The 22,741-nt window shown below is 46.0% G+C and overlaps 1 protein-coding gene across 1 annotated transcript; it reads right to left on the bottom strand.

Annotated features, from left to right (window-relative positions):
• Positions 1-1,569: 1,569 nt before the first annotated feature.
• LOC123406289 (protein TIFY 6b-like) lies at positions 1,570-3,753 on the bottom strand. The gene is made up of 6 exons (XM_045099779.1): positions 3,482-3,753; positions 3,283-3,404; positions 3,088-3,160; positions 2,805-2,991; positions 2,474-2,537; positions 1,570-2,149 (listed from the first exon to the last, which is right to left on the bottom strand). Exons 1-6 carry the CDS (start codon positions 3,656-3,658, stop codon positions 1,966-1,968), a joined length of 807 nt encoding a protein of 268 aa, XP_044955714.1. The 5' UTR covers positions 3,659-3,753; the 3' UTR covers positions 1,570-1,965.
• Between the last annotated feature and the right edge of the window lie 18,988 nt (positions 3,754-22,741).

Below are 22,741 nucleotides of genomic sequence, written 5' to 3'. Positions count from 1 at the left end.
GATTCAGTGACCAACTTTTTGTTGAGAAGATACCAAGAATCAGAATTTCTGAGTTTGAAATTGGTCTCACTGAGATTTGAAAACTAGTCTAGGTCATCGTATCGGTACCACCGAGATTCCTATATCGGTCTCACTAAGAATTAAAAAATTACCGCATTTAGTGCAATTTGGTACCACCGATATTCATTTCGGTGTCACCAAGTTGGGCAATAATGTTGTAACTGTTGGATTTTGGGGTATGCCTATATATACCCCTCCACCTACCTCTCATTCGTAGAGAAAGCACTCAAAACACACTTACACTTGCTAGATCCATTTTTCTGAGAGAGAGCCACCTACTCATGTGTTGAGATCAAGATATTCCAATCCAACCATTTTAAACTTGATCTCTATCCTCCCCAAGTTGCTTCCCACAAGATCAATCTCTCCTACCCATGCCAAATCTGTGAGATAGTGATTGAGTGTTGAGAAGCATCTTTTAAAGCACAAGAGCAAGGAGTTCATCGTTCTACCGCATCTATTACCTTTTGGAGGATGGTGCCTCCTAGATTGGTTAGGTGTCGCTTGGGAGCCTCATACTTCGTGTTGTAGAGTTGAACCAAGATGTTTGTACATGCAAGGAGATCGCCTATTTCGTGAAGATGTATCATGAGTGAGGCTAGTTCTATGTGGACGGAAGCCGTGGTGAAATAGACAAGGTCGTTTCTTTGTGGACCCCTTGTGGGTGGAGCCCTCCATGGACTCTCACAACCATTATCCTTCGTGGGTTGAAGTCTCTACTAACATGGATGTACTATAGCGTCACCTATCGGAACCATGGCAAAATTCGTCTGTCAACTTCTTTGCGTTTTATATTCCTAAACTCTACTCCTTACTACATGTGCAAAGTCTTTACTTTTCGCTGCCATATTTGTTGAATAGCATGTGTAGGGTGCACTGGATTTGTTAGAAATACTAGAATCTGCCAACCACTAAAACTGAGAAATGCTAAGATTTTAATTTATGCAAGTAGTCTATTCACCCCCCTAGACACCTCTTCTATTGATCCCACACCCAGCGCGTGGTCACCACGCGCCAGAAGCGAGCATCCATTCGCGACGGTCCATACCCAGGCAGCCCACCGCGAACGAGGAGCATACCCGCAATTTCATTGACTGAAATGGGTAAAATATAGTGTGTAAGCAAACCGAGTAATAAAAAATATCTCCAGGTCTAGCAAGCACTTAGAAAACTTGATGATCTTTTTTATGATTTTTTTTTCTTTTTTTGGACGCTATTGTGTTGTGGCCCCAGTAGACTTTGACGATTGTGATGTCGGTGGATCTATTTGCTTTATTTATAAAGCGTGACAAAAGCCTATTTCGTGAATGAGTACTTAGAAAACTGCTGGACGAACTTGACAACAACAAATATTTCTGGAACTCATATTTATCAATCGTTCACCGCCAAACAAGGGTAGGCCACTAGAACTATGATGTGAATATTGTTTGCCTAAGATCAGTGGAATCATCCTGGCACACAGAAACGACCAAAAATTGTCCATTGAAGAGAGATTGTGCAGTCAGCAGTCAAGTGTCAACAGTTATGAGATACAGCAAATCAGCTGGTGTTCAAACGGAAGAAAAGAAAGAAAGAAAGGAAACAAAAAACTCTCACCGGCCAAAACTACAGAATTCCCTAATCGGATCGAGGAACAATCCGAAGAAGCCCGTAATAAATCCAAAAAGCCGAAACGGGCGACGACGATGTTTTCAGTTCCAAGAGAAACTGTGAGCAAACATCGTATCTGAACCCAAAAGGAAAAACCAGAAAGAAGAAGAAGAAGAAGAAGAAGCCTATGCTAAGATCTTGCCGCCGAACGCACCAAAAGGTTTTGTTTGTCATCAGCTCAACCGTCTACCCAACTTGATCCAAAACGCGGGCTCTACTAGCGAGGGACGTTCGGCGCGAGGGCTCGTGTAGTGTCTACATCTTGAGCTCCGTGTCCAGCGCCTCCTCGTCGCGACTCCCGGCCTTGTCGTCTCCAAAGAACCATGACAGTTCGGTGTTGCCGGACAGTGTTGTGTTTCCTGGAGAGACCATATGGAAAGTATCCCCGCTACCGGGGGATATCTCCCTGCGGGAGTAAGGCGTTGCTGCATTTGCTGACCTGTAGGAAACAAAGGGGAGTTCTTCAAATTTATCATATGTCTCAAGATTTCAAATCTACACTATAATAGGTAGCTTGAGGAACAAAAATACTAACAAATTTTGCATTGGTAGACAAAAATAACAACCGAATATGATTTGTCTGTTTTTCTTTGCAGAGTTGTGTTTCGTAGAAGAAGTTGAATTTTGAGTGACATGATAGAACAGAGACCATAAAAATAATAATGTGCTAGCCTGTTTCGATCACAATATTTCACTAGCTAGAAGCAGTTGAAATCCTGCTAGCCCCAGTTAGCAAGGCAGAGCTAGGGCCAGTCGTCAGTACCTTTGCTTTCGCTTGCGTCTCTCGAGGAAGCGGGCGAGGGACGCACTCCTGGCCAGCGGAACATCTACAGCAGCAGTAGCAGGAGGAGAATCACCACGTCAGAGCAAGGCAAAATAAATATAGCACATACTCCCTCCTTTCATAAATATAAGTCTTTTAAGAGATTTGATCAAGGGTCTACATACGGAGCAAAATAAGTGAATCTACATTTTAAAGTAGGTCTATATATATCCGTATGTAGTCAATTAGTGGAATCTCTAAAAAAACTTATATTTAGGAACAGAGGGAGTATATAACTTGAACATGCACTGACGGACGAACAGATAGCAACCTTTAGGCGGCAGCATGAACAATGTCTGTTGCGAAGGATGCACAGGATCGCTGCGAGCTCTCGCCAACGGCATATGCTTTCTTTTGTACGGGACCGGAGCCGATTCCGAATGCCGCAGCGCCCGACGGACGGGAGGGCTGCCGCCCGCTTGAGCTGCCTTCGCGGCCATGAACGTGATCTGATCGGCCTGCGCACCACATCCCCAGCATCTTCAGCAATGCGCGGTCACATTTGCTTCGGCGGAAGATCGTCGACGGAACAGAACTATCGTGAGAAATGTTACCTTTTCCTTGGTCACGTTGTCGAACACATGCACTGAACCTGCGTAGAATATCGTCAGCTGCGCCGCGGAGCACCTGTTTTGACACTCCAAACCAACGATTTACCTCGCCGATCTTGCATCTCCCCCGGCGGCGGCCGGTGGGCGTAAATCGCACCGGATCTTTTCGCGGATTAAAGGGCGGCGTCAATCACGTACCTCTGATCCGGCGTGTACGCTGCACTGTGGACTACCTGCGGCCCTTGCAGTTGCAGAGACGAGGCGGGAATGGCGCACGGGAAGGCCTGGGGATGCAGCGGCGGCGCCGGCGGCGCGTGCACCTGAAACGTCAGTTAACCGACGGCGCGTGTGAGATCGGCCTGTCAGGCAGATCGGCGAATTGAACAGACGGGCGGACCTGGTATGACGGCGCCGTCGGGTGGTGGCGATGGGCCGCCGCGCGCACGTCCGGATACGCGAAGTGTGCCGGTGAAGCGAAACACCAGGGCTCGCCGTCGTCCTCGGCATCGCGTCGCACCACGAGCGGCATCGCATGCCGCGGCGCCGATCGTGGGCCCAGAAAGTCCATCTCCATCCGCGCTACGGCTCGATCGGGGAAGACGAACACGCACGCGCCTACGTCGTCGCCGGTCGTCGTTCTCAATCTGCCTTGCGCGGTGGATGAAAATTCTGCGCGAGGCGAGCAGATCCGTCCGTGGAGGCTCCTCTAAATTGTGATGCGGGTGCAAATATAGGCGCGTGCATGTAGCTTTTTTTTTAAGAACATGCATGTGCATGGACTATGGATGCACACAGGCACACATCGCAAGGATGACACCACACCGGTCCGCCGAGAAACCTCAGCGCGTGAGCTTCATGCGCGGTGCCTGTCCGGGAAGCACGGCAAGTTATTTGGCAACAAAGATCTCCAAGCACTCTTCACATTAACCAATAACAACCTCTCCGTGTTTTTCGAATTGTTCCATTCTATTAATAAGCAGTTTATGATAGATAACAAGAACCACGAGTATAAGTTGTTTGATCTGTAACTGTTGCTAAAGTTTTTTTTTTTGTCAAGGATATGTCCTCGGAGACGTATATAACATACTCATAGAATAAAAGCCGAGAAGGACGAGTTACAATACTGATACGTCTTCAACGTATAAATAATTTTTAATTGTTTCATGTTATTATATTATCAATATTAAATACTTTATATAAAACAATATACTACTATTTTATATTATTTGTAAAAAGTAACCTATTAACCCGGTGTCTGGTGCCAGTTACTGTTTTCTGTTTATTCTTCGTTTTCAGAAAATCAGTACCAAACAAAGTCCAAACGCTGAAAACATTTTTATAATTTTTTTCTTGACAAAAGAGACCCCGAAGCTTCAGAAAGACACCAGAAGACACATGTGTTGGGGGAACATTGCATGAAAAATAATTGTTTTTCCTACAAACACCTAAGATCCATCTATGGAGATCAACAAGCTATACGAAGGAGAATGGATCCACATACCCTTATAGATCGTTAAGCGGGAAGAGTTAAAAAACACGGTTGATGTAGTCGAACGTCTTCGCGATCCAATCACGATCTGTCCCGCGATCCAATCACGATCTAGCGTCGAACGGACGACACCTCCGCGTTTACAACACGTACAGCTCGATGACGTCTTCGCCTCCTTGATCCAGCAAGCGAGAGCGAATAGGTAGATGAGTTCTCTGGCAGCATGACGGCGTGACGGCGGTGGTGGTGGAGCTGCCTCGATAGGGCTTCGCCAAGTGCTACCGTGACGAACTAGAGGAGAATTGAACTAGAGGGAGAGGGAGAGGCTGCGCCGTGGCTTGTAGTCTTGTAGCCCTCCCTCCCCTCACATATATATAGGAGGAGAGGAGGGGACCAGCGGCCCTAGGGTTCCCCCCTAGGGGGTGGCGGCCAAGGGGAGGGGCGGCGGCCCTAGTGGGTGCCTTGCCACCCAAGGCAAGGGGTGGCCGGCCTCTTTTGGGCTTAGCCCTCCACATCTTGCCGCATGGGCCTAGGTGGGAGGGCCGGCCAGCCCACCAGGGGCTGGTGTGCCCCTCTCATAGCCCATGGGCCCCTTCGGGGTGGGTGGACCCTCCCGGTAGACCCCGGGAACACTTTCAGCACTCCCGTCACAAAACAGGAAAGTCCGAGAACTTTTCCGGAACTCGAATACTAACTTCCCATATATCAATCTTTATCTCCGGACCATTCCGTAGCTCCTTGTGACATCCGGAATCTCATCCGCGACTCCGAACATCCTTCGGTCACCAACATACATAACTCAACAATACCAAATCGTCACTGAACGTTAAGTAAGCAGACCCTACGGGTTCGAAAACTATGCACACATGACCGAGACACTCTCCGCTCAATAACCAATAGCGGGACCTGGATGCCCATATTGGCTCCTACATATTCTACGAAAATTTTGTCGGTCGAACCACGATGTCAAGGATTCAATCAACCCCGTATGTAGTTCCCTTTGTCCGTCGGCATGTTACTTGCCCGAGATTCGATCATCGGTATCATCATACCTATTTCAATCTCGTTACCGGCAAGTCTCTTTACTCGTTCCGTAATACAAGATCCCGTGACTAACTCCTTAGTCACATTGCTTGCAATCTTCTTGTGATGTCGTATCACCGAGTGGGCTCAGAGATACCTCTCCATCATACAGAGTGACATATCCCAGTCTCGATCCATGCCAACTCAACGGACACCCTCGGAGATACCTGTAGAGCACTTTTATAGTCACCCAGTTACGTTGTGACGTTTGATACACACAAGGTACTCCTCCGGTGTTAGTGAGTTACATGATCTCATTGTCATAAGAATAGATACTTGACATGCAGAAAACAATAGTAATAAACAAACACGATCAAATGCTATGCTTTCGGTTGGTTCTTGTCCATCACATTATTCTCCTAATGATGTGACCCAGTTATCAAATGACAACTCGTGCCTATGGCCAGGAAACCTTGACCATCTTTGATCAACGAGCTAGTATACTAGAAGCTCACTAGGGACATAGTGTTTGTCTATATATACACACATGTATTTGAGTTTTCAATCAATAAAATTCTAGCACGGATAATAAACGATTATCATGAGCAAGGAAATATACCAATAACCACTTTATTATTGCCTCTAGGGCATATTTCCAACAGTCTCCCACTTGCACTAGAGTCAATAATCTAGCTCACATCACCATGTGATTTACATTGCAATGAATCTAATACCCATAGAATTATGGTCCTGATCATGTTTTGCCCTTGGAAGAGGTTTAGTCAACGGGTGTGCAACATTCAGATCCATATGTACTTTGTAAATATTTATGTCCTCCTCCTTGATGTAATCGCGGATGGAATTGAAACAACGCTTTATGTGTCTGGTCCTCTTGTGAAACGTGGACTCCTTGGCTAGAGCAATGGCGCCGGTGTTGTCATAGAAAAGGGTCATTGGGTCAAGTGCACTAGGCACAACTCCAAGATCCGTCATGATCTCCTTCATCCAGACATCTTCCTTCGGTGCTTCTGAAGCAGCTATGTACTCCGCTTCACATGTAGAATCCACTACCATGCTTTGCTTGGAACTGCACCAGCTTACAGCTCCACCGTTCAAAATAAATATGTATCCGGTCTGAGACTTAGAGTCATCCGGATCTATGTCAAAGCTTGTGTTAGATCATATTTCTCCATATGTGGTTTTGTTAATTGATGACAATCCCTATGGACTAATGGTTGCCTTAAGTTATATTCGAAGGATTTGTCCATAGGCACTTCTTGAAGTCCATATGTTGGTGTCAAGGAGTTTATATGATGACCAAGGTGGTATTCAAGGTATTATTCGAAGATTGGTCATAAAGACACAGGGTTGATCAAGACTAAGCAAAGAGTAAATCAAGATGATCAACACACAAAGTGTACAAGATGTACCGAGAGGAATCAAGTGATCCCATGGTATGGTAAGCATTGTCCATAACACTTTTGTCTACTAACCCTGTTGGGGAACGTCGCATGGGAAACAAAAAATTTCCTACGCGCATGAAGACCTATCATGGTGATGTCCATCTACGAGAGGGGATGAGTGATCTACGTACCCTTGTAGATCGTACAGCAGAAGCGTTAGAGAACGCGGTTGATGTAGTGGAACGTCCTCACGTCCCTCGATCCGCCCCGCGAACAATCCCGCGATCAGTCCCACGATCTAGTACCGAACGGAAGGCACCTCCGCGTTCAGCACACGTACAACTCGACGATGATCTCGGCCTTCTTGATCCAGCAAGAGAGACGGAGAGGTAGAAGAGTTCTCCGGCAGCGTGACGACGCTCCGGAGGTTGGTGATGATCTCGTCTCAGCAGGGCTCCGCCCGAGCTCCGCAGAAACGCGATCTGGAGGAAAAACTATGGAGGTATGTGGTCGGGCAGCCGTGAGAAAGTCGTCTCAAATCTGCCCTAAAAGCCCCATATATATAGGAGGAGGGAGGGGGACCTTGCCTTGGGGTCCAAGGGACCCTCAAGGGGTCGGCCGAGCCAAGGGGGGGAGGACTCCCCCCCCAAACCGAGTTGGACTTGGTTTGGTGGGAGGAGTCCCCCTCCCTTCCCACTTCCTCCCTCTTTTTTTTTTCTTTTCCTTTGATTTCCTTCTCTTGGCGCATAGGACCCCTTGGGGCTGTCCCACCAGCCCACTAAGGGCTGGTGTGTCTCCCCAAAGCCTATGGGCTTCCCCGGGGTGGGTTGCCCCCCCGGTGAACTCCCGGAACCCATTCGTCATTCCCGGTACATTCCCGGTAACTCCGAAAACCTTCCGGTAATCAAATGAGGTCATCCTATATATCAATCTTCGTTTCTGGACCATTCCGGAAACCCTCGTGACGTTCGTGATATCATCCGGGACTCCGAACAACATTTGGTAACCAACCATATAACTCAAATACGCATAAAACAACGTCGAACCTTAAGTGTGCAGACCCTGCGGGTTCGAGAACTATGTAGACATGACCCGAGAGACTCCTCGGTCAATATCCAATAGCGGGACCTGGATGCCCATATTGGATCCTACATATTCTACGAAGATCTTATCGTTTGAACCTCAGTGCCAAGGATTCGTATAATCCCGTATGTCATTCCCTTTGTCCTTCGGTATGTTACTTGCCCGAGATTCGATCGTCGGTATCCGCATACCTATTTCAATCTCGTTTACCGGCAAGTCTCTTTACTCGTTCCGTAATACAAGATCCCGCAACTTACACTAAGTCACATTGCTTGCAAGGCTTATGTGTGATGTTGTATTACCGAGTGGGCCCCGAGATACCTCTCCGTCACACGGAGTGACAAATCCCAGTCTTGATCCATACTAACTCAACTAACACCTTCGGAGATACCTGTAGAGCATCTTTATAGTCACCCAGTTACGTTGCGACGTTTGATACACACAAAGCATTCCTCAGGTGTCAGTGAGTTATATGATCTCATGGTCATAGGAATAAATACTTGACACGCAGAAAACAGTAGCAACAAAATGACACGATCAACATGCTACGTCTATTAGTTTGGGTCTAGTCCATCACGTGATTTTCCCAATGACGTGATCCAGTTATCAAGCAACAACACCTTGTTCATAATCAGAAGACACTGATTATCATCGATCAACTGGCTAGCCAACTAGAGGCATGCTAGGGACGGTGTTTTGTCTATGTATCCACACATGTAAATGAGTCTTCATTCAATACAATTATAGCATGGATAATAAACTATTATCTTGATACAGGAATTATAATAATAACTATACATTTATTATTGCCTCTAGGGCATAATTCCAACAGTCTCCCACTTGCACTAGAGTCAATAATCTAGCCCTCACATCACCATGTGAATTACATTGTAATATATCTAACACCCATACAGTTCTGGTGTCGATCATGTTTTGGCCGTGGAAGAGGTTTAGTCAGCGGGTGTGCTACATTCAGATCCGTGTGCACTTTGCATATATTTACGTCCTCCTCCTCGACGTAGTCGCGAATGAGGTTGAAGCGTCATTTGATGTGTCTGGTCTTCTTGTGAAACCTTGGTTCCTTTGCTAAGGCAATGGCACCAGTGTTGTCACAGAACAAGGTTATTGGATCCAGTGCACTTGGCACCACTCCAAGATCCGTCATGAACTGCTTCATCCAGACACCCTCCTTAGCCGCCTCCGAGGCAGCCATGTACTCCGCTTCACATGTAGAATCTGCTACGACGCTTTGCTTGGAACTGCACCAGCTTACTGCACCCCCATTAAGAATAAATACGTATCCGGTTTGCGACTTAGAGTCGTCCGGATCTGTGTCAAAGCTTGCATCGACGTAACCTTTTACGGCGAGCTCTTCGTCACCTCCATACACGAGAAACATCTCCTTAGTCCTTTTCAGGTACTTCAGGATATTCTTGACCGCCGTCCTGTGATCCACTCCTGGATTACTCTGGAACCTACCTGCCATACTTATGGCCAGGCTAACATCCGGTCTAGTGCACATCATTGCATACATGATAGAGCCTATGGTTGAAGCATAGGGGACGGAGCGCATATGCTCTCTATCTTCATCAGTTGCTGGGCACTGAGTCTTACTCAATCTCGTACCTTGTAACACTGGCAAGAACCCTTTCTTGGACTGTTCCATTTTGAACCTCTTCAAAACTTTATCAAGGTATGTGCTTTGCGAAAGTCCTATCAGGCGCTTTGATCTATCCCTATAGATCTTAATGCCTAGAATGTAAGCAGCTTCTCCTAGGTCCTTCATAGAGAAACTTTTATTCAAGTAACCTTTTATGCTTTCCAAAAGCTCTATTTGGTTTCCAATCAGTAATATGTCATCCACATATAATATCAGAAACGCCACAGAGCTCCCAGTCACTTTCTTGTAAATACAAGATTCTCCAACCACTTGTATAAACCCAAATGCTTTGATCACCTCATCAAAGCGTTTGTTCCAACTCCGAGATGCTTGCACCAGTCCATAAATGGATCGCTGGAGCTTGCACACCTTGTCAGCATTTTTAGGATCGACAAAACCTTCGGGTTGCATCATATACAACTCTTCCTTAAGGAAACCGTTAAGGAACGCCGTTTTGACATCCATTTGCCAGATTTCATAATCGAAAAATGCAGCTATTGCTAACATGATTCTGACGGACTTAAGCATCGCTACGGGTGAGAAGGTCTCATCGTAGTCAACTCCTGGAACTTGTGAAAAAACCCTTTGCCACAAGTCGAGCTTTATAAACGGTCACATTACCGTCAGCGTCCGTCTTCTTCTTAAAGATCCATTTGTTCTGAATAGCCTTGCGGCCCTCAGGTAGTATCTCCAAAGTCCACACTTTGTTCTCATACATGGATCCTATCTCGGATTTCATGGCTTCTAGCCATTTGTTGGAATCTAGGCCCACCATTGCTTCTTCATAATTTGCAGGTTCATTGTTGTCTAACAACATGATTGATAAGATGGGATTACCGTACCACTCTGGAGCAGCGCGTGATCTCGTCGACCTGCGTGGTTCAACAGAAACTTGAACTGGAGTTTCATGATCATCATCATTAACTTCCTCCTCAACCGGCGTCGCAATGACAGAGGTTTCCCCTTGCCCTGCGCCACCATCCAGAGGGATGAGAGGTTCAACAACCTCGTCAAGTTCTATCTTCCTCCCACTCAATTCTCTCGAGAGAAACTCCTTCTCGAGAAAAGTTCCGTTCTTAGCAACAAACACTTTGCCCTCGGATTTGAGATAGAAGGTGTACCCAACTGTCTCTTTTGGGTAACCTATGAAGACGCACTTTTCCGCTTTGGGTTCCAGCTTTTCAGGCTGAAGCTTTTTGACATAAGCATCACATCCCCAAACTTTAAGAAACGACAACTTTGGCCTTTTGCCATACCACAGTTCGTATGGTGTCGTCTCAACGGATTTCGATGGTGCCCTATTTAAAGTGAATGCAGCTGTTTCTAATGCATAACCCCAAAATGATAACGGTAAATCAGTAAGAGACATCATAGATCGCACCATCTCTAACAAAGTACGATTACGACGTTCGGACACACCATTACGCTGTGGTGTTCCAGGCGGTGTTAACTGCGAAACAATTCCTCATTGTCTTAAGTGAGTACCAAACTCGAAACTCAGATATTCACCCCCACGATCAGACCGTAGGAACTTGATCTTCTTGTTATGATGATTTTCCACTTCACTCTGAAATTGCTTGAACTTTTCAAATGTTTCAGACTTGTGCTTCATCAAGTAGACATAACCATATCTACTTAAATCGTCAGTGAAGGTGAGAAAATAATGATATCCTCCGCGTGCCTCCACGCTCATTGGACCACACACATCGGTATGTATGATTTCCAACAAGTCACTTGCACGCTCCATTGTTCCGGAGAACGGAGTCTTAGTCATCTTGCCCATGAGGCATGGTTCGCACGTGTCAAGTGAATCAAAGTCAAGTGACTCCAAAAGCCCATCAGCATGGAGTTTCTTCATGCGCTTTACACCAATATGACCCAAGCGGCAGTGCCACAAAAATATGGCGCTATCATTGTTTACTCTAACTCTTTTGGTCTCAATGTTATGTATATGCGTATCGCTATCAAGATTCAATATGAACAATCCTCTCACATTCGGTGCATGACCATAAAAGATGTTACTCATAGAAATAGAACAACCATTATTCTCAGACTTAAAAGAGTAACCGTCTCGCAATAAACAAGATCCAGATATAATGTTCATGCTCAACGCAGGCACTAAATAACAATGATTTAAGTTCATCACTAATCCTGATGGTAGTTGAAGTGACACTATGCCGACGGCGATGGCATCAACCTTGGAACCGATTCCTACGCGCATCGTCACTTCGTCTTTCGCCAGCCTTCGTCTATTCCGCAGTTCCTGCTTCGAGTTGCAAATGTGAGCAACAGAACCGGTATCAAATACCCAGGTACTACTACGAGAGCCGGTTAAGTACACATCAATAACATGTATATCAAATATACCTGATTTTTCTTTGCCCGCCTTCTTATCTGCCAGATACTTGGGGCAATTGCGCTTCCAGTGACCCATACCCTTGCAATAGAAGCACTCTGTTTCAGGCTTAGGTCCAGCTTTGGGTTTCTTCGGCGGATTGGCAACAGGCTTGCCGCTCTTCTTCGAATTGCCCTTCTTGCCTTTGCCGTTTCTCTTGAAACTAGTGGTCTTGCTCACCATCAACACTTGATGCTCTTTACGGAGTTCAGACTCTGCGACTTTCAGCATCGCAAACAACTCGCCGGGAGACTTGTTCATCCCTTGCATGTTGTAGTTCAACACAAAGCCTTTATAGCTTGGCGACAGTGATTGAAGGATTCTGTCAGTGATAGCTTCTTGCGGGAGTTCAATCCCCAGTTCAGCTAGACGGTTTGAGTACCCAGACATTTTGAGCACATGTTCACTGACAGACGAGTTTTCCTCCATCTTGCAAGCATAGAATTTATCGGAGGTCTCATACCTCTCGATCCGGGCGTTCTTCTGAAAGATAAACTTCAACTCCTGGAACATCTCAAATGCTCCATGACGCTCAAAGCGGCGTTGAAGTCCCGGTTCTAAGCCATACAAGACTGCACATTGAACTATTGAGTAGTCCTCCTTACGTGCTAACCAAGCGTTCTTAACATCCTGATCAGCCGTAGCGGGTGGTTCATCTCCTAGCGCAGCATTAAGGACATAATCCTTCTTTCCAGCTTGTAAGATTAGCTTAAGATTACGAGCCCAGTCTACAAAGTTGCTTCCATCATCTTTCAACTTAGCTTTCTCTAGGAACGTATTAAAATTCAGGATGACACTTGCGTGAGCCATGATCTACAACACAAATATATTCAAAGTGGACTTAGACTATGTTCAAGATAATTAGAGTTTAACTTAATCAAATTATATGCTAAACTCCCACTCAAAAAGTACATCTCTCTAGTCATTTGAGTGGTTCATGATCCACTTACACTATCCCAAGTCCGATCATCACGTGAGTTGAGTATAGTTTCAGTGGTAAGCATCCCTATGCTAATCATATCAACTATATGATTCGTGATCGACCTTTCGGTCTCATGTGTTCCGAGGCCATGTCTGCACATGCTAGGCTCGTCAAGCTTAACCCGAGTGTTCCGCGTGCGCAACTGTTTTGCACCCGTTGTATGTGAACGTTGAGTCTATCACACCCGATCATCACGTGGTGTCTCGAAACGACGAACTGTAGCAACGGTGCACAGTCGGGGAGAACACAATTTTGTCTTGAAATTTTAGTGAGAGATCACCTCATAATGCTACCGTCGTTCTAAGCAAAATAAGGTGCATAAAAGGATTAACATCACATGCAATTCATAAGTGACATGATATGGCCATCATCACGTGCTTCTTGATCTCCATCACCAAAGCACTGGCACGATCTTCTTGTCACCGGCGCCACACCATGATCATCCATCAACGTGTTGCCATCGGGGTTGTCGTGCTACTTATGCTATTACTACTAAAGCTACATCCTAGCAAAAAAGTAAACGCATCTGCAAGCACAAACGTTAGTATAAAGACAACCCTATGGCTCCTGCCGGTTGCCGTACCATCGACGTGCAAGTCGATATTTCTATTACAACATGATCATCTCATACATCCAATATATCACATCACATCATTGGCCATATCACATCACAATCATACCCTGCAAAAACAAGTTAGACGTCCTCTAATTTTGTTGTTGCATGTTTTACGTGGTGACCAAGGGTATCTAGTAGGATCGCATCTTACTTACGCAAACACCACAACGGAGATATATGAGTTGCTATTTAACCTCATCCAAGGACCTCCTCAGTCAAATCTGATTCAACTAAAGTTGGAGAAACCGTCACTTGCCAGTCATCTTTGAGCAAAGGGGGTTACTCGTAACGATGAAACCAGTCTCTCGTAAGCGTACGAGTAATGTCGGTCCAAGCCGCTTCAATCCAACAATACCGCGGAATCAAGAAAAGACTAAGGAGGGCAGCAAAACGCACATCACCGCCCACAAAACCTTTTGTGTTCTACTCGAGAAGACATCTACGCATGAACCTAGCTCATGATGCCACTGCTGGGGAACGTCGCATGGGAAACAAAAATTTTCCTACGCGCACGAAGACCTATCATGGTGATGTCCATCTACGAGAGGGGATGAGTGATCTACGTACCCTTGTAGATTGTACAGCAGAAGCGTTAGAGAACGCGGTTGATGTAGTGGAACGTCCTCACGTCCCTCGATCCGCCCCGCGAAAAATCCCGCGATCAGTCCCACGATCTAGTACCGAACGGACGGCACCTCCGCGTTCAGCACACGTACAGCTCGACGATGATCTCGGCCTTCTTGATCCAGCAAGAGAGACGGAGAGGTAGAAGAGTTCTCCGGCAGCGTGACGGCGCTCCGGAGGTTGGTGATGATCTCATCTCAGCAGGGCTCCGCCCGAGCTCCGCAGAAGCGCGATCTAGAGGAAAAACTATGGAGGTATGTGGTCGGGCAGCCGTGAGAAAGTCGTCTCAAATCTGCCCTAAAAGCCCCATATATATAGGAGGAGGGAGGGGGACCTTGCCTTGGGGTCCAAGGGACCCTCAAGGGGTCGGCCGAGCCAAGGGGGGGAGGACTCCCCCCCCCAAACCGAGTTGGACTTGGTTTGGTGGGAGGAGTCCCCCTCCCTTCCCACTTCCTCCCTCTTTTTTTTTTCTTTTCCTTTGATTTCCTTCTCTTGGCGCATAGGCCCCCTTGGGGCTGTCCCACCAGCCCACTAAGGGCTGGTGTGTCTCCCCAAAGCCTATGGGCTTCCCCGGGGTGGGTTGCCCCCCCCGGTGAACTCTCGGAACCCATTCGTCATTCCCGGTACATTCCCGGTAACTCCGAAAACCTTCTGGTAATCAAATGAGGTCATCCTATATATCAATCTTCGTTTCCGGACCATTCCGGAAACCCTCGTGACGTCCGTGATCTCATCCAGGACTCCGAACAACATTCGGTAACCAACCATATAACTCAAATACGCATAAAACAACGTCGAACCTTAAGTGTGCAGACCCTGCGGGTTTGAGAACTATGTAGACATGACCCGAGAGACTCCTCGGTCAATATCCAATAGCGGGAGCTGGATGCCCATATTGGATCCTACATATTCTACGAAGATCTTATCGTTTGAACCTCAGTGCCAAGGATTCGTATAATCCCGTATGTCATTCCCTTTGTCCTTCGGTATGTTACTTGCCCGAGATTCGATCGTCGGTATCCGCATACCTATTTCAATCTCGTTTACCGGCAAGTCTCTTTACTCGTTCCGTAATACAAGATCCCGCAACTTACACTAAGTCACATTGCTTGCAAGGCTTATGTGTGATGTTGTATTACCGAGTGGGCCCCGAGATACCTCTCCGTCACACGGAGTGACAAATCCCAGTCTTGATCCATACTAACTCAACTAACACCTTCGGAGATACCTGTAGAGCATCTTTATAGTCACCCAGTTACGTTGCGACGTTTGATACACACAAAGCATTCCTCAGGTGTCAGTGAGTTATATGATCTCATGGTCATAGGAATAAATACTTGACACGCAGAAAACAGTAGCAACAAAATGACACGATCAACATGCTACGTCTATTAGTTTGGGTCTAGTCCATCACGTGATTCTCCCAATGACGTGATCCAGTTATCAAGCAACAACACCTTGTTCATAATCAGAAGACACTGATTATCATCGATCAACTGGCTAGCCAACTAGAGGCATGCTAGGGACGGTGTTTTGTCTATGTATCCACACATGTAAATGAGTCTTCATTCAATACAATTATAGCATGGATAATAAACTATTATCTTGATACATGAATTATAATAATAACTATACATTTATTATTGCCTCTAGGGCATAATTCCAACAAACCCATGGTCCTTGTGAGAGTTCTATGTGGGGTTAGGTGTGTCTCCATGGGTTTGCGTCAAGAGGAAGATCTCATTCAACCTATAAAGGATGACATCAAGTGGTGATCGTCATCAAGATTGCGGTGTGCATGTTCAAGTGGAGCATCATGAAGATATCATGCTTGAAGCTTGCCGTCCATTGTGGTGGCAATGGACTTGTGAAGATGTGCTGAAGAGTGGCTCACCCATAGTGAGTATGGGGGAGCAATCAACTAGTCTTCGTCAAACCAAGGCAATCAAGAAAGGTGGTCTATCTTGAGGAAGCCAAGATCATCATCATCTAGCTCAAGAGGACTAGATGCAAGGTATAGGTTTGCCCTTGATAGGTTTTTCTATTTTAGGATAGATTGTCGTACTGTCAAGGGGGGCTCTCAAGTGAGGAGCTTGATCGTATCGTTCGTTGAGAGCTCAAACCATTTGCATCCTTGCATCATACTTCTTGGTTCTTGTTTGGTGTTTCTCTTTGTTACTTTTAGAGCTTATGGTCATCTTCATGGCAAGCTCGAGTTCATCAAAAACGGAGTCCATATGCATCTTCTATGATGTTTTCGATGTTGGGAGTTTTTACCGGTCTCATTCGAGAAAGGGTTCTCACCATTTTCTTATGGGCCTTTTCTCACTTGCTTTCTAACAAACTTGGTTTCGTTGAATTCGGAGTCCGTATGCGAAAGTTAAGGCAGTTTTTGTGGCGAGCGGTAGTACCGCTTTTGCCGAGCGGTAGTACCGCTCCGTCGGACTTTATTTGCGCATCCTTTTTGCCTCGGCATGGCTAGTGAACCTACCGAGCGGTAGTACCTCTCCCACGAGCGGTAGTATCGCTCCGTCGGACTTTATTTGCGCATCCTTTTTGCCTCGGCATGGCTGGTGAATCTACCGAGCGGTAGTACTGCTCCCATGAGCGGTAGTACCGCTCTGTGCGGGCTGTGAAGCATAAGGGTTGGATTTTCCCCCACCTTCATTTCGATTTTTCCCTCTTCCTCTATCCCTATCCTCTAGGTACAGCGTTTGCATCAATAGAGAACCTTTTCCTCTGTATGAATCTATATTATTCCATTCCAATTTGTTCCCGAAACTTCCCAAGAAAAATCCCGAATTGGATCCAAAATTGACGGGTTAATGTGAGCTTATCCTTGCGGTTAGGCACTCTTCAAATAGGAATCCATTTTCTAACTGGCTTTCGTGCTTTGGTGAGTTGTCCGAGATCTTTTCGAGCGAGTGAACTAGGTTTTTATTTGAGAGCGAACTAGGTTTTTAGTGGTATTCCTTCTCGAGCTTCTATTTCTTCCGTTAAGGGAGATTCATAAAAGGGGGTCTTCTTCCCCATTGAACTTTATCTCTTATGCTCGCGTTCTTCCCCCATTGTTGACCTTCTTCGAGCTTGCTAACTTTTAATCCCTCCAATGATTCTTGCTAGTTCTTGACGAAAAAGAGAGAGCAGATCTAGATCCACATTTCAACCAATCACTTTCTCCTCTAAGTGAGGGGAACCCCGTGGGTTCAGATCTTGGAGTTCTTCGTGTTCTTCTTTGTTCTTCCTCTGATTTTCCTCCCTAGCATTAGTTGCTTTGGTGGGATTTGGGAGAGAAGGATTTGGGCACTCTGTGTGCCCTTGCCATTGCATTTGGTGCATCGGTTTGAGTTCTCCATGGTGATATGTGGAAGTGAGAAGTTGAGAAGCTTATTACGTTTGGGTACTTGGTACCCCTAGAAGCTTGGTGGTGCCTCAGAGCTCAATCATTGTGTTGTAAAGCTCCGGGCAAGCGTCAGGGTCTCCAATTAAGTTGTGGAGATTGCCTCGAGCATTTGTGGTCACCTTGAAGCCATATGCCATTATGGTGAAGCTTCGTGGTGTTGTTGGGAGCCTCCAGTTAAGTTGTGGAGATTGCCCCAACCTTGTTTGTACGGGTTCAGTGACCGCCCTCAACGATCCCTTTGTGGAATCACGACATCTTGCATTGTGCGAGGGCGTGAGGAGATCACGGTGGCCTTAGTGGCATCTTGGGGAGCATTGTGCCTCCACACCGCTCCAACGGAGATTAGCATCCGCAAGGGTGTGAACTTCGGGATACATCATCGTCTCCACGTGCCTCGGTTATCTCTTACCCGAACCCTTTACTTATGCACTTTAATTTGTGATAGCCATATTGTTTCCTGTCATATATCTTGCTATCATTCAATTGTTTATCTTGCTTAGCCTAACTTGTTGGTGCACATTGTTGAGCCTAGTTGTTTTAGGTTTTGTGATTGAAAAATTAAACATTAGTTTTATTCCGCATTTGTTCAAGCCTAAACCATAATTATTTTAAAGCACCTATTCACCCCCTTTAGGCGACATCCACGTCCTTTCAATTGGTATCAAAGCTAGGTCTCTCTTTATTAGGTTTAACCACCTAGAGATTAAGGATGCCGACTAGGGGTTTAGGATTCTACGACACTCTTAGTATCGATGGCACAAATTTTGATGTTTGGGTAATTCACATGCTTAATCACTTTAGGGTCATGGACCCAAAATTGGAGCGAATTGTAGATATGGGTTTTTCTCCTCCAAAGGATTCTCAAAATCTATCTTTAGAGGATGAGAAAAACTTTTATCTCAATGCTCAAGCTTCTAATGTGCTTTTCGATGCTTTGAGCAATATAGTTATATTTCAACTCATGCCATTCCGGGATGCTCATGAGTTGTGGAAAAAGCTTCAAGATAAATATGGTACGTCCAAGATTTGTGGGAATGATTGTTCTCCCTCCACCTCCGGTTGTGTGGTCTCCTCAACTTCATCTACTTCACCTACATGTGGATTGCTACAAGGTAATGATATGGTGAGTAGTGGAGATAATTGCAATGATAATAGTGGGCTTATTGTTGATGATCCTACATCAATATATTATTGCAATGCTTTGTAGGGGAACGTTGCATGGGAAACAAAAAATTTCCTACGCACACGAACACCTACCATGGTGATGTCCATCTACGAGAGGAGATTCGGATCTACGTACCCTTGTAGATCACACAACAGGAAGTGTTAAGAAACGCGGTTGCTATAGTGGAACATATTCACGTCCCTCGATTAGCCCCACGAACCGTCCCGCGACCCGTCCCACGATCCATTCCGATCTAGTGCCAAACGGACGACACTTCCGCGTTCAGCACACGTACAACTCGACGATGATCTCGGCCTTCTTGATCCAGCAAGCAAGACGGAGAAGTAGATGAGTTCTCCGTCAGCGTGACGGCGCTCCGGTGGTGGTGAGGATCTACTCCTGTAGGGCTCTGCTCGAGCTCCGCAGAAATACGATCTAGAGGTAAAACTATGGTGTCTAGATCTGAGTTGCACGTGGAAAAAGTTGTCTGAAATCAGCCCTAAAACACCACTATATATAGGAGGGAGGGGGAGGACGCTTGCCTTGAGGGCCAAGCCCTCAAGGGTGCGCCGGCCAAGGGAGAGGAGGAGTCCTACTCCAATCCTACTCCAACTAGGATTGGAAAGCGGAGTCCTTCTCTTCCTTCCCACCTCTCCTTTTTTTCTTTGGTTTTCTTTCCTTGGCGCATAGGCCCTCTTGGGCTATCCCACCAGCCCACTAAGGGCTGGTGCACCACCCCTACGACCATTGGGCTTCCCTCGGGTGGGTTGCCCCCCTTCCGTGAACTTCCGGAACCCATTCGTCACTCCCGGTAATGCCCGAAAACTTTCCCGTAACCAAATGAAGTCATCCTATATAACTATCTTCGTTTCCCGACCATTCCGGAAACCCTCGCGACGTCCGTGATCTCATCCGAGACTCCGAACAACATTCGGTAACCACACATATAACTCAACTATACTAAAACATCACCGAACCTTAAGTGTGCAGACCCTGCGGGTTCGAGAACTATGCAGACATGCCCCGAGGTATTCCTCGGCCAAGATCCAACAACGGGACCTGGATGCCCATATTGGATCCTACATATTCTCTGAAGATCTTATCGGTTGAACCTCAGTGTCAAGGATTCATATAATCCCGTATGTCATTCCCTTTGTCCTTCGGTATGTTACTTGCCCGAGATTTGATCGTCGGTATCCGTATACCTATTTCAATCTCGTTACCAGCAAGTCTCTTTACTCATTCCGTAATAGAAGATCCCATGACTTACACTTAGTCACATTGCTTGCAAGGCTTGTGTGTGATGTTGTATTACCGAGTGGGCCCCGAGATACCTCTCCGTCACACGGAGTGACAAATCCTAGTCTTGATCCATACTAACTCAAGGACACCTTCGGAGATACCTGTAGAGCACCTTTATAGTCACCCAGTTACGTTGTGACGTTTGATGCACACAAGGTATTCCTCCGGTGCTAGTGAGTTATATGATCTCATGGTCATAGGAACAAATACTTGACACGCAGAAAACAATAGCAATAAAACGACACGATCAATATGCTACGTTCATAGTTTGGGTCTGGTCCATCACATGATTCTCCTAATGATGTGATCCAGTTATCAAGTGACAAAACTTGCACATAGTCAGAAAACCTTGACTATCATTGATCAACTGTCTAGCCAACTAGAGGCTTGCTAGGGACATTGTTTTGTCTATGTATCCACACATGTATCTATGTTTTCATTCAATACAATTATAGCATGGATAATAAACAATTATCTTTAAACAGGAAATATAATAACAACTATTTATCATTGCATCTAGGGCATATTTCCAACAGTCTCCCACTTGCACTAGAGTCAATAATCTAGTCCTCACATCGCCATGCAATTTACATTGTAATAAATCGAACACCCATACAGTCTGGTGTTGGTCATGTTTTGCCCATGGAAGAGGTTTAGTCAGCGGGTCTGCTACATTGAGATCCGTGTGCACTTTGCAAGTATTCACGTCCTCTCCTTCGACATAGTCGCGGATGAGGTTGAAGCGTCGTTTGATGTGTCTAGTCTTCTTATGAAACCTTGGTTCCTTTGGTAAGGCAATGGCACCAGTGTTGTCACATAACAGAGTTAATGGATCTAGTGCGCTCGGCACTACTCCAAGATCTGTCATGAACTGCTTCATCGAGACACCCTCCTTTGGTGCCTCTGAGGCAACCATGTACTCCGCTTCACATGTAGAATCTGCTACGACGCTCTTCTTGGAACTGCACCAGCTTACCGCACCCCCATTAAGAATAAATACGTATCCGATTTGTGACTTAGAGTCACCCGGATCGGTGTCAGAACTTGCATCGACGTAACCCTTTACGATGAGCTCTTTGTCACCTCCATAAATGAGAAACATTTCCTTAGTCCTTTTCAGGTACTTCAGAATATTCTTGACCGCTGTCTAGTGATCCACACTTTGTTCTCGTACATGGATCCTATCTCGGACTTCATGGCCTTGCTACTTCTCAAACAACAGCGCCAGAAATTGACACGTTGACGGAGACTTGGCTTGCGTTGGTTTTTCCCTTGAAGAGGAAAGGGTGATGCAGCACAGGAGCAGTAAATATTTCCCTCAGTTTGAGAACCAAGGTATCAATCCAGTAGGAGAATCTCGTCAAGTCCAGAGTACCTGCACAAACACAAAAGAGCTCGCACCCAACGCTATAAATGGGTTGCCAATCCCGTCAAGATTGATGATAAAGTGAGATCTGAAGGCGAAAAGTGCAACGAAGTAAAAGAGTAAGGCTGAAAATATGGTGTGAAGTAGACCCAGGGGCCATAGTGTTCACTAGAGGCTTCTCTAAAAATCGCAAATAATACAGTGGGTGAACAAATTACTGTCGAGCAATTGATAGAACCGCGCAAAGTCATGACGATATCTAAGGCAATGATCATACATATAGGCATCACGTCCGAGACAAGTAGACCGATACTTTCTCCATCTACTATTATTACTCCACACATCAACCGCTATCCAGCATGCATCTAGTGTATTGAGTTCATGACAAACAAAGTAACGCTTTAAGCAAGATGACATGATGTAGAGGGATAAACTCAAACCAATGATGAAAACCCCATCTTTTTACCCTTGATGGCAACAACACGATGCGTGCCTCGCTACCCCTTCTATCACTGGGTGAGGTCACCGCACGGTATGAACCCAAAACCAAGCACTTCCCCCATTGCAAGAATCATAGATCAAGTTGGCCAAACAAAACCCACAACTCGAAGAGAATTACAAGGATATGAAATCATGCATAAGAGAGATCAGAAGAAACTCAAATAAGATTCATAGATAATGTGATCATAACTCCACAATTCATCGGATCTCGACAAACACACCGCAAATAAGATTACATTGGATAGATCTCCATGAAGATCATGGAGAACTTTGTATTGAACATCCAAGAGAGAGAAGAAGCCATCTAGCTACTAGCTATGGACCGGTAGGTCTATGGTGAACTACTCATGCATCATCGGAGAGGTCATGGTGTTGATGAAGAAGCCCTCCGTATCCGAATCCCCCTCCGGCAGGGCACCATAACGTGCCCCATATGGGATCTTGCGGAGACACAAGCTTGCGGCAGCGGAAAAGTATTTTCTGGCTCTCCTGATTTTGTCTGGGGTTTTAGGGAATATATAGGCGAAGGAGCTAGGGCAGAGGAGGCCCAGGGAGCCCACAAGCCTGGGAGGCGCGGGCCCCCTGGCCGCGCCATGAGGGCTTGTGGGGTCCCTGGTGACCCTCTGCCTTGGTTCTCAAGTCTCT

This window comes from Hordeum vulgare, chromosome 6H (genome assembly GCF_904849725.1).
Source record: "Hordeum vulgare subsp. vulgare chromosome 6H, MorexV3_pseudomolecules_assembly, whole genome shotgun sequence".
Taxonomy (NCBI): Eukaryota; Viridiplantae; Streptophyta; class Magnoliopsida; order Poales; family Poaceae; genus Hordeum; species Hordeum vulgare.
Note: the sequence above shows the minus strand (reverse complement) of the source record. Positions and strands in the feature narration are given on the sequence as shown.

Excerpts from the sequence above, each read along its gene's own strand:
- LOC123406289 (XM_045099779.1), bottom strand. The coding sequence starts at position 3,658 with ATGGAGATGGACTTTCTGGGCCCACGATCGGCGCCGCGGCATGCGATG. Across the intron at positions 3,161-3,282 it reads GCGTACACGCCGGATCAGAG|GTGCTCCGCGGCGCAGCTGA; the intron begins GTACGTGATTGA and ends GTGTCAAAACAG. Across the intron at positions 2,538-2,804 it reads GTTCATGCTGCCGCCTAAAG|ATGTTCCGCTGGCCAGGAGT; the intron begins GTTGCTATCTGT and ends CTGCTGCTGTAG.